The sequence below is a fragment of the Rhinatrema bivittatum genome, chromosome 7 (assembly GCF_901001135.1).
Source record: "Rhinatrema bivittatum chromosome 7, aRhiBiv1.1, whole genome shotgun sequence".
Taxonomy (NCBI): Eukaryota; Metazoa; Chordata; class Amphibia; order Gymnophiona; family Rhinatrematidae; genus Rhinatrema; species Rhinatrema bivittatum.
The window spans coordinates 36824932-36840508 of NC_042621.1; the positions used below are offsets into that span (position 1 = coordinate 36824932).

At 44.1% G+C, this 15577-nt stretch overlaps 1 protein-coding gene across 1 annotated transcript in view; it reads right to left on the minus strand.

The window, feature by feature from the left end:
• Nucleotides 1–2258: 2258 nt before the first annotated feature.
• The window catches only part of ZNF821 (zinc finger protein 821), a gene marked incomplete at its 5' end in the record, with an annotated part of 79883 nt that continues 66564 nt past the window's right edge, over nucleotides 2259–15577 (minus strand). The window contains 1 exon segment of the mRNA XM_029608256.1: nucleotides 2259–4145. Coding sequence (XP_029464116.1) covers nucleotides 3494–4145 — 652 coding nt within the window.

Here is a 15577-nt window from a genome sequence, read left to right on the forward strand (position 1 = left end):
GCCCCGGCTCCAGAAAGGAAGTAGGAGGCAGAGGCATAGCCGGAGGGACCACCGTTAAAGGCGGAGTTGCGGCTCCCGATACCCGTCTGGGTGAGGGTTGCCTCGGTGACCCAGTCGCAGAAAGGGTTGGTGCCTTTTCTGGTCGGGGTTTCTTCGATGGCAGCTCGGACGATGGCAAGGTCGAAGAATTTCCTTCCTCGATGGTCCGAGACTTGCGGTGTCGATGTCGATGTTTCTCTCTACGATCCCCTCAGTCTTGAGGGGAAGTAGAGTTAGTCGAAGGCCAAGAAGTTGTCGACGCCGGACGGTCACCGGCCGGTGGCCGATACTGGCGCGAAGTGGACGGTGCCGGTTCAGACGACGTCGATGCAATAGACAGCATCTGAGTTTTAGAACGGAAGAGAAGTTCCATTTTCTCCATTCTGGCCTTGCGACCTTGTGGTGTGATTAAGGCACATTTGGTGCAGGTCAGGACATCATGCTCACACCCGAGACACATTACACAGACTTTATGCGGGTCTGTAATGGACATGGTGCGAGTACAGTCCGGGCACTGATGTAACCCCGACGCCATGGGTTTTGAAAAATTTAGCTGCGGTACAGTCTACGGCCAGTAGGCCGCAAGGGCCAAACTCGACGGGAATCGACCAAAAACGGGTAAAAACTTACCGGAGTACTGCAGAGTCAAAAATTCGAAGGAGGGACCCCTGTGGAGTATGAAAGTTTTTAGTAATTCCGTGAGGAAAATTCCTGTCAGGAATCTCTGTGGAGCTGCTTAACCCGCATGGCTACTGCTACGTGGAAAAAAGAAGACTGAAGGGGGACCCCTGCTGGCTGCAGGTTTAGTGCCATGATGGGCATGTCCAGTAGGTGCCAGTCAAAGTTCTAGAAACTTTGACAAAAGTGTTCCGTGATTGGGCTACATTCCTGTGATGTCACCCATATGTGAGGACTACCATCCTGTTTGTCCTGTGAGAATGTTTGCTGTACAGATTTTGAGTATTTTTTCTTTTGCGGGGTTTTGTGTTAGTTCACAATGTGTCTTGCAGTGGAAGGTGTTTGTGCTGCTGTTACTGTGAGGTGACACCAGAATTTGTTGGGGGAATTAGTTGAATGAGGCTATCAAATAATTTTAATAGTTTTTTTACTAGAAGTGTGAAACAAACCAGCTTTTTTAAAGTATGCAGAAGACCCTTGGGACTTTCTTATTAAGACTTTTTTATAGCCAATTTTAAAGCAGGGGGCCATGTTATGGAGGTGGTTTTGATATGAGAAAATGTCATTTTGGTTCCCCCCCCTCCAAATTCTTGAGTAGAGACACCACTGATTTTCTGTGACCTTAAGCATTAGTACAAGAAGAATGGGGGGGGGGGGGGGGCACTGGAGAGGCACACAGATGCATTGGCCCCTGGGTATTAGAGACCCTTGGTATGCCACTGCATGCACCGGTCCTGGTCATTGGGGCAGGGCCCTGTATACTCATGCAAAGTTGGGCAAAAGCAGCCCTGCTGATTAACACTGCCCCTTGTGCTGGACACCTGGGGCAGCTGCCTCCCTCGTCACTCCCTCCCCAATCCTGGCCCTGCCATGAAGAGATGCTATGTCAAACTCAATTTTTATAACAAAAATTCAGAGGGGAGCCCACAACCGCAGGACAAATAAAACTGAAAGAATGTGTCTGCATGTCTGATTTGCTGAAAAAAATACTGAGGGACAGGCTAAAAAACTACACAGGAACCCAAATCTCTCTTTGTTTCACATTTCCAGATTAATCTTCTCCAAAACTGAGGTGCTTGGTGTCTATCATTCTTACTCTTTACCCTTCACCATTCTCCCCCCTTCAAAGCAGATCTCTTCAGAGAGGAATTCCCTGATTTTAACTCTTTGTGATTTCCTTAGCTATCTCCATTTTTTACTAAATTATTTGTGCTGTTATATTATTATATTTTGATGATGGCACCATATAAATAAAAAAATAATTATAACACCCATTGTTATTTGGCTGCAAACCATTTTGGGTAGTCCAGTAATGAGCTGGAAAGGTGGTTTATAAAAACTGTGAAATAAAATAAAATTGGAGCTCTCCCATCTATATTAATCCAAATGAAAATGCTTTTTATAGCAGAGTGAATCTTACATGGGGGAGGTGGTGGGGGTTGAAAGAATTACATAAAACAAACACGCCAAATCAGGAAGCCAGAAGAGGTATCCCACTCTTCACCACGTCAGGCTCACTCCAAGAAAGCTGAAGCACAGACTCAACACATTAAATTACTTTTATTGTTTTCAGACTTGTGGGTTCTGGAGTGTTGTTCACTTAGTGCACACAGATTTGTAATGTCCTTTCAGTAAAAAAAAAAGCACCTGTAATTGGCAGATAAGAGCTCACACATCACCTTGATCCATGTACTCAGAGCCAGCGTAGTGTTCTTTCAGTCCTTACTCAAGCACTTCATTACAGAGAGCACTAAGCTCAGGATGAACAGTATTGTGCTTTTGAGGCCCTGAATCTCAGCACAGTCGTCTTACCTCTTAACAATCCTACAACTCCCTCCATGTACTTACAAGTCTAAAGCATGCTGCTTATGCTACTACTCCTGCATTACTTGTCTTAGAGGGGTCACAGTAAGATACAGTGCAGTATCAGAGACAGCATCTAGGGAGGTCACTGCTGCCAGTGTCTCCTGCCAAACAGCTGGTGTTGGATCTGAGAAAAGGATAATGTGCACCTGTGGCCAACGTTCAGCTGCTCATACCCTGAATTAACCATACAACTGTTAATGCATGGCTGGCCTCCGAATCCATGCAAATTTTGTGATTTGTATGACTGGGTTGCAAATAGTATATCTGGATTCAAAATGAGATTACACACATTTTTGGAACATATATCAGTAACTATTTAACATAGTAATCAGAGATGTCAACTTGGGCTCAGTGCATCCCTTGATCATGACAGCTAGAAACTGGAAGAGTTTGACAGAAGGTGGATTATCTCATTCCCTACTTCTTATATACTGTCTCTAAACAGTCACTGCTGGCTGCTGTCAAAGACAGCATTGCTGGACTGGCTGCACCTTTGGTCTAGCCCAGTTTGTCAATTCTCATCTTGACAAGGGATGCAAGATGTCCCTGCAAGAAGTTTCACCAGTACCACCTTCTCCACAAAATAGTGCTTTCATTTAATTAACTCAACAATAAGAAAATCAAAGAGCTGAGGTGTTGTCTAATGTGCGTTCATATCCAGCCTCAAAACTAGTTCTCCATACGTGAACTAAACGTTAAAGGGACATTGCTGCTGTCCAGTGTCCCACTAGCACCTGTTGGGCACCATTTTGGTGCTGTAGTGTTTGGAGATGGGAGCAAAGGGAGGATTTTATTCTAGTACCATACCTCCAGGGTTGCTTTCTGTCCTTTTGATGAAACTGTCCAAGAAAGCACCCGTTGCTGCTCTCTATTTGACCTCCTGTGTGGCTCCAAGGGGCAGTGTTATGTCTCACTGGAGGATGTTGTTTGCCTGCTCTTCAAAAGCCATCTTGTTCAGCAGCTGGGTGTCTAGCTCGGGGCCCAGGACTGGGAGCTGGAAGAAGTTCATCTCTGCTGCTAAAGCTGCCATGGCAGCAGGGTCCTGTCCAAACTGTGCATGCAGCATCATGTCCATTTTCTCTAATCGCCGTTTTAGCCTCTTGGCCTCGCGCTCCCGGATAAGCCGAGCTTGTCGTTTCTCTGGGGTCTCGTTGGCACGCTTCATCCTCATAGCTTCCCTGTCTCTCTGGAGGCGCCTCGAACGCTGTTCATCTGTCTCTTGCATCCTCTGCAGGCGCTTTGCTTCCCTGTCCCGCATGCGTCTCATCTCCCTCTCCTCTGCACTCTCACTATCCCGCCGACTTTTCTTAGCTGTTCGTTCTCGCTCCAGTCGCTGCAGCCTGACCTCCAGAGGCTCATTCTGTCGACGGATGGCCCATTTGCGGACACTGGGTGTCTGTGCCTCCAAGAGCTTCCTATAGGCAGTACAGTTATTGCACACCAGGAGGATGCCAGCAGGATAGATAGCACTAAGGCCCATTTCCTTGGTGTCAGAGCTGGAGGAACTTTCGCTGTTATTTTGGTTCCAGGTCTCCGGGTTGAGGACTTCAGGCAGCTTCTCACTATGATCAGAAAATAGCAATAGTAATATCTACATAATAGACCACAATTTACAAATTTGAATTTCTGTTTCAGCTTAATGTGCATGTAGGAGAAACAGCAAAAGAGATGCAAGTCATACACTTAAATTGTCATCTATTAAATGCTTCTTTTTTTGATTGCCACCTCTAAAACAAACAAAACTTCTTGAGTAAAAAACAATTCTATGATAAAAACTGGATTTAAAGTAATGAAACCTCTAAAATCCGGGACAAACTAATAGATTTCTTTTTTTGTGACCCTTAAAACTGCTCTAAGCATTTAAAATGTATTGTTATAAAGAAGTTATAGCATCATTACTGACAGAAAGAGAGCAAGAGTAAATTAATGTGTGTGCTGTATACAGATAATCTGGTTATTTTATCCCCTACTGCAGAAGGTTTGCCAAAGAACCTAAACCTGCTAGAAATCATGGGCCCTATAAGTAAATTTGGAAAAGACAAAATCATGATTTAGCAGAAAAAGTCTAAAATGCTCCAACAAACTCAAATGTTTCCAAAATAGATAACCACGAAACAGGGCATATCCCAAAAATGTATGTCAATCTCACAATAAATACACCTGTGACCTTCATATTGGCTATAAAAATGTTAGAGAAGAGCCTTCTATCCAATAAAGAAACCACTGGACAGTTTCAACCCCCTTCATAGAACTATGAATGAAACTATTCAGTAGCATCCTTTAATTAATTGTACAATGTGAGAGTGAAGTCTGGGCTCTAAGATTAACACAGAACTACACAGGTAGAGAGAGAACCTCAGCAGAAATCCTGCACCTCCCTCTTCTGTAACCAGTCCAGAGACTTGATCTTCAAAACCCTATTTTATGCATTTTAATGGTCGTTTTGAAAATCAACCAGGGCCCAGTGCATGTAAAATATGCTTATGTCAGTTTCCTGCATACTTTTACATGCATTAAAATGAGGAGTTCCAGGAGGGTGGACTTAGGATAGGGAAACCTATCCTAAGTCCTTTTGATTTTGAAAAATGTGAACATAAAGCAAGTTGCTTACCTTAAATGGAGTTCACTGTAGACAGCAGGATGAATTAGCCATGACACATGGGTGATGTCATTCGACAGTGCTGAATGGACCCATTTCTCTAGCTCAGTAAAACGTTTTACTACTGAGCATGCATGGGAGTTTCCATATCACGCTGCCTCATGAGCCTCTCAATCAACTGTAAGGCTTAGGTTTAGCAAGGTAGTCAATTCTCCAGGGTGATGGGTGGATATTAAGCAAGGCTAATTCATCCAGCTGTCTACGGAAAACCCCGTTTACAGTGAGAAAACTTGCTTTCTCCATCAACAAGCAGGGCTGAATTAGCCATGACGCAGGTAGTCCCAAGCTAAGGGTTGCAGTGAAAAACTCCCCCAGAGAGTGGACTACTAGATGAACAGTCTGCACAAAACTGCTTGCCCAACATTACTGTCACCTCTTGATCGAATGTCCAGACAGGAATGGGACATGAAGATATCAACTGACGACGGCTCTTAAGAGAGCAACCAAAGAAGCCATGGCTCTTACTTGATGATCCTTGACAAAGCCAGAGCATATCAATGTGTGATAGAGTCAACTAGCCAGTTGAACAATGTGCCCTTGGCAATAGCTATTCCCATTCTGCTAGGGTTGTAAGAGATGAAAAGTTGGGAAGCTTGTCAATGTGATTGAGTTCTTTTCAAACAAGCCAAGGTCCATTTACAAACCAGTAATGGAGGACTTTCTCTCCTTTATGCGCATGAGGTTTTAGAAGGAATGTGGGCAAAACAATGGCTTGATTCAAATGAAATGCCAAAACCATTTTTGCCAGAAACTTTGGGTAAGTGCGGAGCACCACCCTGTTGTAGAGAAATAGATATGGAGTATAATGAACCAATGCATGTAGCTCACTGACTCTTCTAGACAAAGTGATGGTGACTAGTTGACTAGAAATACTACCTTACAGGGAAGAAACTTTAAGGAAGCTGACTGGGGGGGGTGGGGGGGGTGTTCTTCATTTGTGCCAAGATGACATTAAGATCCCATGTCACTAGTGGGATCTCGTATACCACAAGCCTTTCTTGAAGTTTGATGCCAGAGAATGGATGGAGAACAGGTTTACATCCACTTCAGGGTGGTAAGCAGCAATGGTACTAAGATCAACTTTAACCACTGATGTACTGAGGGCTGAAAAGGAGAGGTAGAATAAGTACTGAAGTAGATCTTTTGGAGCATAGGTGAACAGGTACAAGGAGCCTGCCTGATACCAGGCAAAATGCTTCTATATGAAATTGTACATTTGTCTGGTAGATGGCTGCCTGGCCAAAATCACAATGTTTTTATTTATTTATTACCCACCAAAGTACTTGGTGGGTAACAATTTGCATACATAATAAAATGTATAAAAACCAGACAAATATGAAAAACAGAATGAAAACATATATTTAAAAATCCAATATTAATAAGGATAAGAAAAATTAATTAAAACATTTTCAGATATAACAAAGACCAATGAACTCAATTTCCTTAGATAGTAACAATGATGAGACTAACAAGTGCTCAACATCTATGCCATCAAGCTAAGGGAGGGGAGGTTCACATGTCACAGATGACCCCATTCCTGAGTTATTAGAGCTGGATCGGATATCAGAGGAATCAGTGGATGGACTGATAATCAAGGTAAGACAAATACATGGGCCTCGGCCAAGCTGGAGTAATGAGGATAAGATGTGCCTTGTCTTTGAATACTTCTGCACTGTCTTTGTCACTAATGGAAGCAGAGGAAAAGCATATAGCAAATCTGCATCCCACGAGCAGTAAAATGTTCAGAGCAGATCTGAACTTGCTTTCAGCAAAATTTGTCAACTTTCCTATTGTCTTCCTACAAGAACAGGTTGATTGTCAGGCAACCCCATAGGCTGAATTGTCTGTCTGCCACTTCCTAGTCCAGGGACCGCTCGTAGGACAAAAAAAACTCTGCTGATGCAATCAGTCAGCATGTTGGAGATTCTAGGAAGATAAGTTGCTTGGAGAAAAGTTTTGTGATTGTGAGCCCACTCCCACATTTTCAGAGATTACTGGATCATATGCCCTTTGCTTATTCGCATAAAACATTGCCACTTAGTTGTTTTTCCCTGAAGGTGATGAGAATACTCTCAACACATAGTGAATGGCACATAGCTCCAAGAGGTTGATCTGAAAAAGATGTTTTGTCACTGACCAGATCCCTCAAGTATGGAAGGGGCCCATGTGTGCACCCCACCCTCTGATGGATGCACCTGTCACCAGCGTTACCTGATAAGTTAGAATTTGAAGAGGCGCATCTATCTCCAGGACCTGTGGATCTAGCCAACAAAGAAGAGATGTTTTCATCTCCATGGCAACCTTCATTGGGTGTGACAAAGGTTGGAGCTCATGATCCTACTAGTGGAGGCCCCACTGGAAAACCCTCATGTTGAGGCAAGTCATGGTGATCACATACACTACTGCTGCCATGTGCCCAAAGACTTCCAGGACTGCTTCAGCCAGAACTTGATCCTGCTGTAGTAAGTAATAAACCAGCATTTGAAGACAGAATGCCCGATCTGATCAATGAGATACTTTCTCCTCCACTGAGTCAATCAACACCCCGATTAACTTCATTCTTTGGGTGGGGATGAAGTTTGATTTGGTAAAGTTGATTATGAACCCTAGCGACTGAAGCAGCTGTATCTTCTTCCACAGGGAGTCCAAAACCCTGCCTGGGAAGGTCCCATCACCAGCCAGTTGTACAGGTAAGGGAAGACACAAATCTTCCAGTGATGAAAGTGTGCATGCTGCCACTCTAGGCATTTCGTATTGGGGCTGCCAAGAGCTCTAAGAGATAAACTTTGCATTGGTAGTGAGAGTAATTCTCCATGAACCACAGTTATTTCCAATGGGACTGATAGATGGGTATGTGAATGTATGCCTTTTTAAAATCCAGGGCACACATCCAGTCTCCCGCCTGGAAAGGAGGCAAGACGTTATGCAGGGAGTTCATCCTGAACTTCCATAACATGCTCTTGTTTAGTCTTTGTAAATCCAGGATGGGTCTTAATCCTTCTGACTTCTTGGGAATAAGGAAACCCTTGCCATGGTCTTTGGGAGGGACAGGATCTATTGCCTGCTGGCTGAGAAGCCATTCCACCTCGAGACAGAACTGGGTTGAGTGCTGAAGGTTAAACATTAATTTGGCACAGGAAGATGAGAGAAGTGTAAATGATATCCATACTCCACAATTCTGAGGTGATCTTCTGCCACATCTCAAGGAACAAGTGAATTTATCCCCCTACTGCAGTGGCCAGGGTCTGAGAATTGAGATTCGGATCAGTCTTAGGCTGGGCCTGCTGTGGCGCTTTAGGTGTATGCCCTGGAGCCGGAAGCTGCTGTGTGGAAACACAAGTGGGGTGCAATACGACTGAAACTGGCAGAAAGGGTGCCTCTGGAAGAAAAAATGCTCATAAGTGAAGTAAGGCTGCCTAGAGAATAAGAGTTTATTTATTTATTTATTTATTTATTTATTTAACACTTTTCTATACCGACCTTCATGAATAAATTCAAATCAAATCAGTTTACATGTAACAAGGGGTAGAACTTAATCAACCATTTAACAAGAGACGAAAGTTACATATAACAAGGAGGTAGTAACTTGGGGGGCTAAGTTAGCTAGAGGCAAAGGACAGCAAAACTGAATAAACTAAATAACAAAACAAAGAAAGAAACAGAGGCAAAAATATCAAGCCTAAACTAGGCGGGGCACCTAGTCAGGTAAGCGGAGTCCTGTCTGGTAGAAAATGGATGGTTTGAAAGTTAAGGGATGGCTTGGAGGAAGAGCCAGGTCTTAAGTTTTTTTCGAAAGGTTAGAGGGCAAGGTTCTAGCCTGAGGTGTGTGGGCATGTTATTCCAAATGGCCGGACCCGTTGCAGAGAATGCTCGTTCTTTGGTGGTTGATAGATGCGTGGATTTCATTGGGGGGACTTGCAGGGTACCTTTATATGCTTCTCTGATGGGTCTTGAAGATGAGTATAATTTAAGAGGGATCTGAAGGTCTAGTTGTTGCTGATTATGAATGGTTTTGTGAATTGTGGTAAGGGCCTTGTGCAAAATTCTGTATTTTATTGGCAGCCAATGAAGGTTCCGGAGTATGGGAGTGATGTGTGCTCCTCGGTTGGTGTTGGTTAGGATTCTAGCCGCTGCATTTTAGAGCATCTGTAATGCTTGGCTTCTGTCAATAAAGACTGAATGGCTGCTCCTTGATATGGGTGACAATTTCTCCTACTTTGTCCCTAAAGAGATTGTCCCCTGAACATGAGACATTGGCTAATTTTTCATGAACATTCTCACATAGGCTATTGATTTTCAGCAAGACTATCAGGCATGCTCCAATTGCTGTAACAAAAGATCTAGCTGTGATGTTGAACGATTCATACACTACTGGAGATGATGCTCACACACTTCTGCATCTAGAAAGTCCTGCTGATAGCTTTCTTGCTCCCTGTCAAGAGTCTCTACCAGAGGCTTCAATTTGTCGATGCAGCCATGTACCATATTAAATTAGTGGGTAACAATGAAGTACCTGAAATTGTCCAACAACCTAGGGTCCTTCCCCAGGGGAAGTGTTGGAAAAAATTCTAGTCTTTTTAGTCTGCTTCAAAGCTGACTCCACAATCCTGGAGATTGTCCAGTTTCCTGGCTATTGGGGCAGGAAGCTGGATTATCCCACATTCTCATTTGCAGTTCCCGCATGATGAAATGGATTGGTATTGCTGCAGGCTCAGTAGGGATTTCCAGAATCCACAGTATCCTAAAGACCTCTGTGTAGGGATCCTTGTCCCTACAGACGATGACTCCAATCACCTTATCCAATTTATTCAGGAATTTAGATTACAAGAGGTCCTGCAGGTAAGGTAAGAGGAGGGAATCCCCACAGTCCCTTCTTCCAATCCAGAGGTGGAGGGACACTTGCCCAAGACCCTGATGAAGACCATGGCGATTGGGGCAGCATCCCCAGTCGTCTAGGAGGGAAATACTCTCAAGGTCACATCCTCGGACTGGCTGGATGGTTGACACGGGTTAGAATCTGCCCCTGTGACTTCTGATGGGAGTTCCCAAGGCATGAAGGCTAGAGGGATCTCCCCTTGCGAGAACAAATCTAACATTCTGGACAGGAGAGATTAGAGGATGCCCTACTTGTTGCTGGCCAAAAACGAGATACAGAAAGACTTCATCAATTCAGCCATCTGGTCTATAGTCTGCTATATCCTTTGCCCCGGAGTTGCGGAAGAGACATCCTTTTCTGAAACCAGTATAGGGTCATCCTCCTGCAAAACACATATTGGACTCGAGAAAGTGCTCCCCTCCTAGGTTAATAAGTTGGTGGTCGCATAAAGACCAGAGACACAATGGAGCATACTGGATCCGGAGTATCCAGGTGAAGCCCATGGGTTGATGTAAAGGCAGCAGCTCCAGGAGGCCTGGGATCTGACCAAGTTGTTGAGATGAAGATAATGGCACCAACATAGAAGAAGGTAACTGTATAACACCCCATACCATTGGTCTGAAGTGTATCCTTGGATGTAGCATCATGCTACATCCAAGGAACATGGCTAAACTTCCTGCAGCTCTTGAGCCCTTTCATAGGTCCTGCTGGTAGGACTCCCTGTAACATGCTCAGATTTATTTTATTTTATTTTATTTATTTATTTTTTATTTTTATTTATTTATTTATTTATTTAAAGGATTTTATATACCGATTGCCGTTTGCACATCATATCGATTTACACAGAATACAGCGCCTCTAGAATGGAGCATAACAGTTACAAAGAATACAGCGCTAATAGAATGGAGCATAACAGTTACAAGCATCGTATTGGTTTACAAAGAACATTACGCTTATAGTATGAAACATAACAGTTACATGGAGCAAAATTTAAAAGATGATGTGACATTCAGATTTGTATAAAGGCCTTCGCCACATGTCCCCTGCAGTTCCGCAGTGCTTGCTGTTCAGTGTTCCTGGTTTTTCCTGTGTTCCTGCTCCTTTCCTGGTTCTCTCCTATGTGTCCTCTTCTTGATTGATGCCTGCTTCCTTTGTAGTCTTGATCCTTGGATTGTCTCTTTGCCTCCAACCCCGAATTGGACCTTTTCCCTTCTGTCTTCAGCCAGAAGTTCTGCCGGCCGACAGAACCTGAGGACTCAACGCAAGGGGGAGATGGTTTGCTAGGCAGAAGACCTGCTGCCGCGATGCGTCACCACCACCTGTTAAGTTTGCGTCACAAGATAGGCGTTAACAGTGTCACAAGGGATCACTATCATTTGGGGTGACATATTGCAAAGGTCACGAGTGCCACTGAATCACTGGTACTTCAGCTTTTGCAAGGTTTGGCTTTGCAAGTCCAGCAGGTCACCGCTTCAGTGTAAACCCTATCTCAATGCATGGATGCACTTCTGTCACACAGCCTTGCTGTTCAACCTCTAGTTCCAGTCCTGGCTCCTCCAGTGCCGCAACTTCCCACTGGAGCACCACTATTTGCCTTCCACCTCCGATCCACTACAATTGGAGTCCCAAGGCCTGCAGGGGCTTCTTGAATCAGTGCCAGATAGTTTTTGAATTATAAGCTGCCAGTTTCAAGTCAGACAGGGCAATAGTGGCCTACATTATATCACTCCCACTGGACAGACCTTGGCTTGGACTTCCCTGCTATGGAAATGCAAGAACTCTTCACTTAACCTGACTGACTTCATAGCACATTTCTGGAGAGTTTTCGAGGAACCCGGCCACTCCTCCTCTGCTGTAGTTAACTTTCTATGTCTTCACCAGGGCTCACAAACAATGGGTCAGTATGCAATTCAGTTTTAGACCCTGGCAGTGGAATTTCGCTGGAACAACGAAAGCCTAATGATGGTGTTTTGGCAAGGCTTAACCACACAACTCAAGAATGAACTTGCTGGGCGAGAGATCCCCACGTCTTTGGATGTGTTGATTACTCTCTGCACCCAAATCAACATTCGTTTCCAAGAGAGGTCTCAGGAAGGAGGCCAAACTCATGCAGTTTCACACTTGGCACCTAGGTTCCCACAACCAAAGAGATTAATCCTTTGGTTGTGGGAGAGGTCCCAGGAAGAACTCATGCAAATGAGCCTTTCCCGCCTGACAAAGGACAAGAGATCTTGACAACGGCTTCACAACCTGTGCTCTATTGTGCTGCTTTCAAGCATCATATCACTACTTGCCTTTTGAGGCCGGGAAACTTTAAATGCCTAGGACTCGCTGGGAGGCAGCTCTAAGTCTCTCAACTAATACTCCCCTCTCGAGGATAATCCTGCCCGTCTAACTCCAGACTGTTACCAGAAGATTCTGGTCGTAGCCTTCCTCGACTCCAGTGTGGCGGGCAATGTCATTGAGGACACTCAAATCTGCCGCCACACCATTCTGGTGGGCTCACTGCCCTGTCCACTCCTAATCTTCTTTACAGAGAGCTATTTCCTGGGAGAATCACAGCACTGACCCAACTCAAGACCCACAAAATAGGACTCTTACACCACAATCAGATATCATTTTACATCCTAAGATGTTCTGTCAACCCCCTAGGCCTGGGTTTACCCTGGCTCCAGCAACATGGGCCTACCATGGACTGGTCTACAGAAGATATCTAGTTGTGGAGTCCATACTACCTACAGCAATGCCTTGATCCAGTCATCCTTTCTACAGCCATCCCAGTCTCAAATCTAGTAATACTCTTGGTCTCCCTTGGGCTTATGCGGCCTGCCATGACGTATTCACCAAAAAACAAGCTGAGATCATTCCCCCTCATTGATCATATGATTGCCCTCTTGACCTCCAGCCAGAGAATGTACTGCCTCGTGGTAGAGTGTACCCTCTATCCGTGCTAGAGACCCAGGCAATGCCTGAGTACATTAAGAAAAACCTGGAGCGAGATTTTATCCATCCCTCATCACCTGCAGGACTACATTTCTTCTTCATCACCAAGAAGGATGGATCTCTGAGGCACTGCATTGATTATCGAGGTCTAAACTATCACTGTTCAGCACAATTATCCATTACCTCTTATTTCTGAACTTTATGACCGCCTCCAGGGAGCCAAGATCCACACTAAACTGGATCTTGGTGGAGCCTACAGTCTCATCAGAATCAGACAAGGGAATGAATGGAAGACTACATTTTATACAAGAGATGGACATTATGAATATCTCATTATGCTCTTTAGATCGGCCAATGCTCCTGCCATATTTCAAAACTTCAGAGATCTTCCACAGAAATGTGTTCTAGTATACCTGGAGGATATTCTAATCATTTCACAAAGTCTTGCACAGCATCATTCCCATGTGAGAATAGTCCTCCGAAGACTCTGTGAAAACAGACTATATACAAAGCTGGAGAAATGCTCTTTTGAGTAGTCTGAACTACTTTTTGGGTTACATTATCTCTACTCAAGATCTGAAGATGGACCCCACCAAACTAGTGGCCATCAAAGAATGGCACCATCCAGTGGGACTCAAGGCCTTTCAATGTTTCTTAGGATTCTTAAACTATTTCTGCCAGTTTATTTCTCATTATTCTTCGCTCACGGTGCCCCTGACAGCTCTTACATGCAAAGGGGCCACCCCGAAAGACTGGCCTGAAGATGCCATCTGATCCTTTGAGACTTAGAGGCCTTTGAATTTGCATAAATTCTCCAGCATCCTGACCCAGCCCAACCCTTCTATCTTGAGTTGGAAGCCTCCTCCATTGGGGCAGGAGTGGTTTTCTCCCAGACAGCTGCAGGTGGCAAACTGTGCCCCGGTTCTTCTTTTCTAGGAAGTTCTCTTCATAAAAAAAAAAAAGAACTATACCATTGGAGATTGGGAACTTCTGGCCATCAAGCTTGCCCTTGAAGAATGGTGACATATCTTGGAAGGAGCCAAATATTCCTTCACTGTTATGATGGATCACAAGAACCTTCTTTAAGATCATGAGAGGTCTTGAGCGAGTAGATGTGACTCGGTTATTTACACTTTTGAATAATAGGTCTAGGGGGCATTCCATGAAGTTAGCAAGTAGCACATTTAAGACTAATCGGAGAAATTATTTTTCACTCAATGTACAATAAAGCTCTGGAATTTGTTGCCAGAGGATGTGGTTAGTGCAGTTAGTGTAGCTGGGTTAAAAAAAGGTTTGGATAAGTTCTTGGAGGAGAAGTCCATTAACGGCTATTAATCAAGTTTACTTAGGGAATAGCCACTGCTATTAATTGCATCAGTAGCATGGGATCCTCTTAGTGTTTGAGTCATTGCCAGGTTCTTGTAGCCTGGTTTGGCCTCTGTTGGAAACAGGATGCTGGGCTTGATGGATCCTTGGTCTGACCCAGCATGGCAATTTCTTATGTTCTTATCTCCAAGAGGCTTATTCCTAGAACAGGCTTGATGGTAATTATTTTTCAATAAATTTAACTTCCACATAGTCTTCTGTACCGCTAAGAATACCAGGGCGGACACCCTATCACACTCGTTTGATCCATCTGCTACCGCCATTGAACCACAGTTCATTCTAGAACTAGCTAAGATTCTTGCTGCAACCTCCTTCACTGTTCCGGTAGTACCCGCATGCCTTAGAGAAAAGGTCCTCAAGTGGGATCATGATTCCAGGGTGGGCGGATATCAGGGGTTCCGGAAAACTGTGGATTTGATTGCATGCCAATACTGGTGACCCTGGATGGCTCAAGGTATATGGGCATATGGTTATTTATTTATTTATTAACAGTTATTTATAGACCGCACATAAAGAGAATCTCCTTCTGAGCGGGTTACAATATAACATAAAAAAATTACAAGCACTAAAACACATACTTAGATAATAAAACAAAACATTAAAATAAATACGCCTTCAATTGTTAACTCATGCTCCAATCGTGCCTGCAACAAACCTACTCACTGGTGCCCTTGGGATCTTCTCCAACCTCTACCAGTCCCTGACAAGCCTTGGACCCACATCTCCTCTAATTTCATTACTGACCTTCCTGCTTCAAAAGGCCACACAGTCATCTGAGTTGTAGTAGACCGCTTTTCCAAAATGGCACATTTTATCCCTCTAGCACAAAGGAGAGGCTGAGTGAACAGCACACACATATAGGGAAAATCACAACAAGCAAATGTGCTGTATTCAATGTACTGGACAATAAAATGTAACCAACAAACAATTATTTATTTTACATTTGCACACAAAACTTGTGCAAGGTATTTTAATAAATAATCAACAGTGTTGTACAAGCGACGAAGACACAGGGTTGACGCAACGGCATCCTTGATGAAGACACTGGGTGGATGCGACGGCATCCTTGGACGAAGACACAGGGTTGACGCAACGGCATCCTTGACGAAGACACTGGGTGGATGCGATGG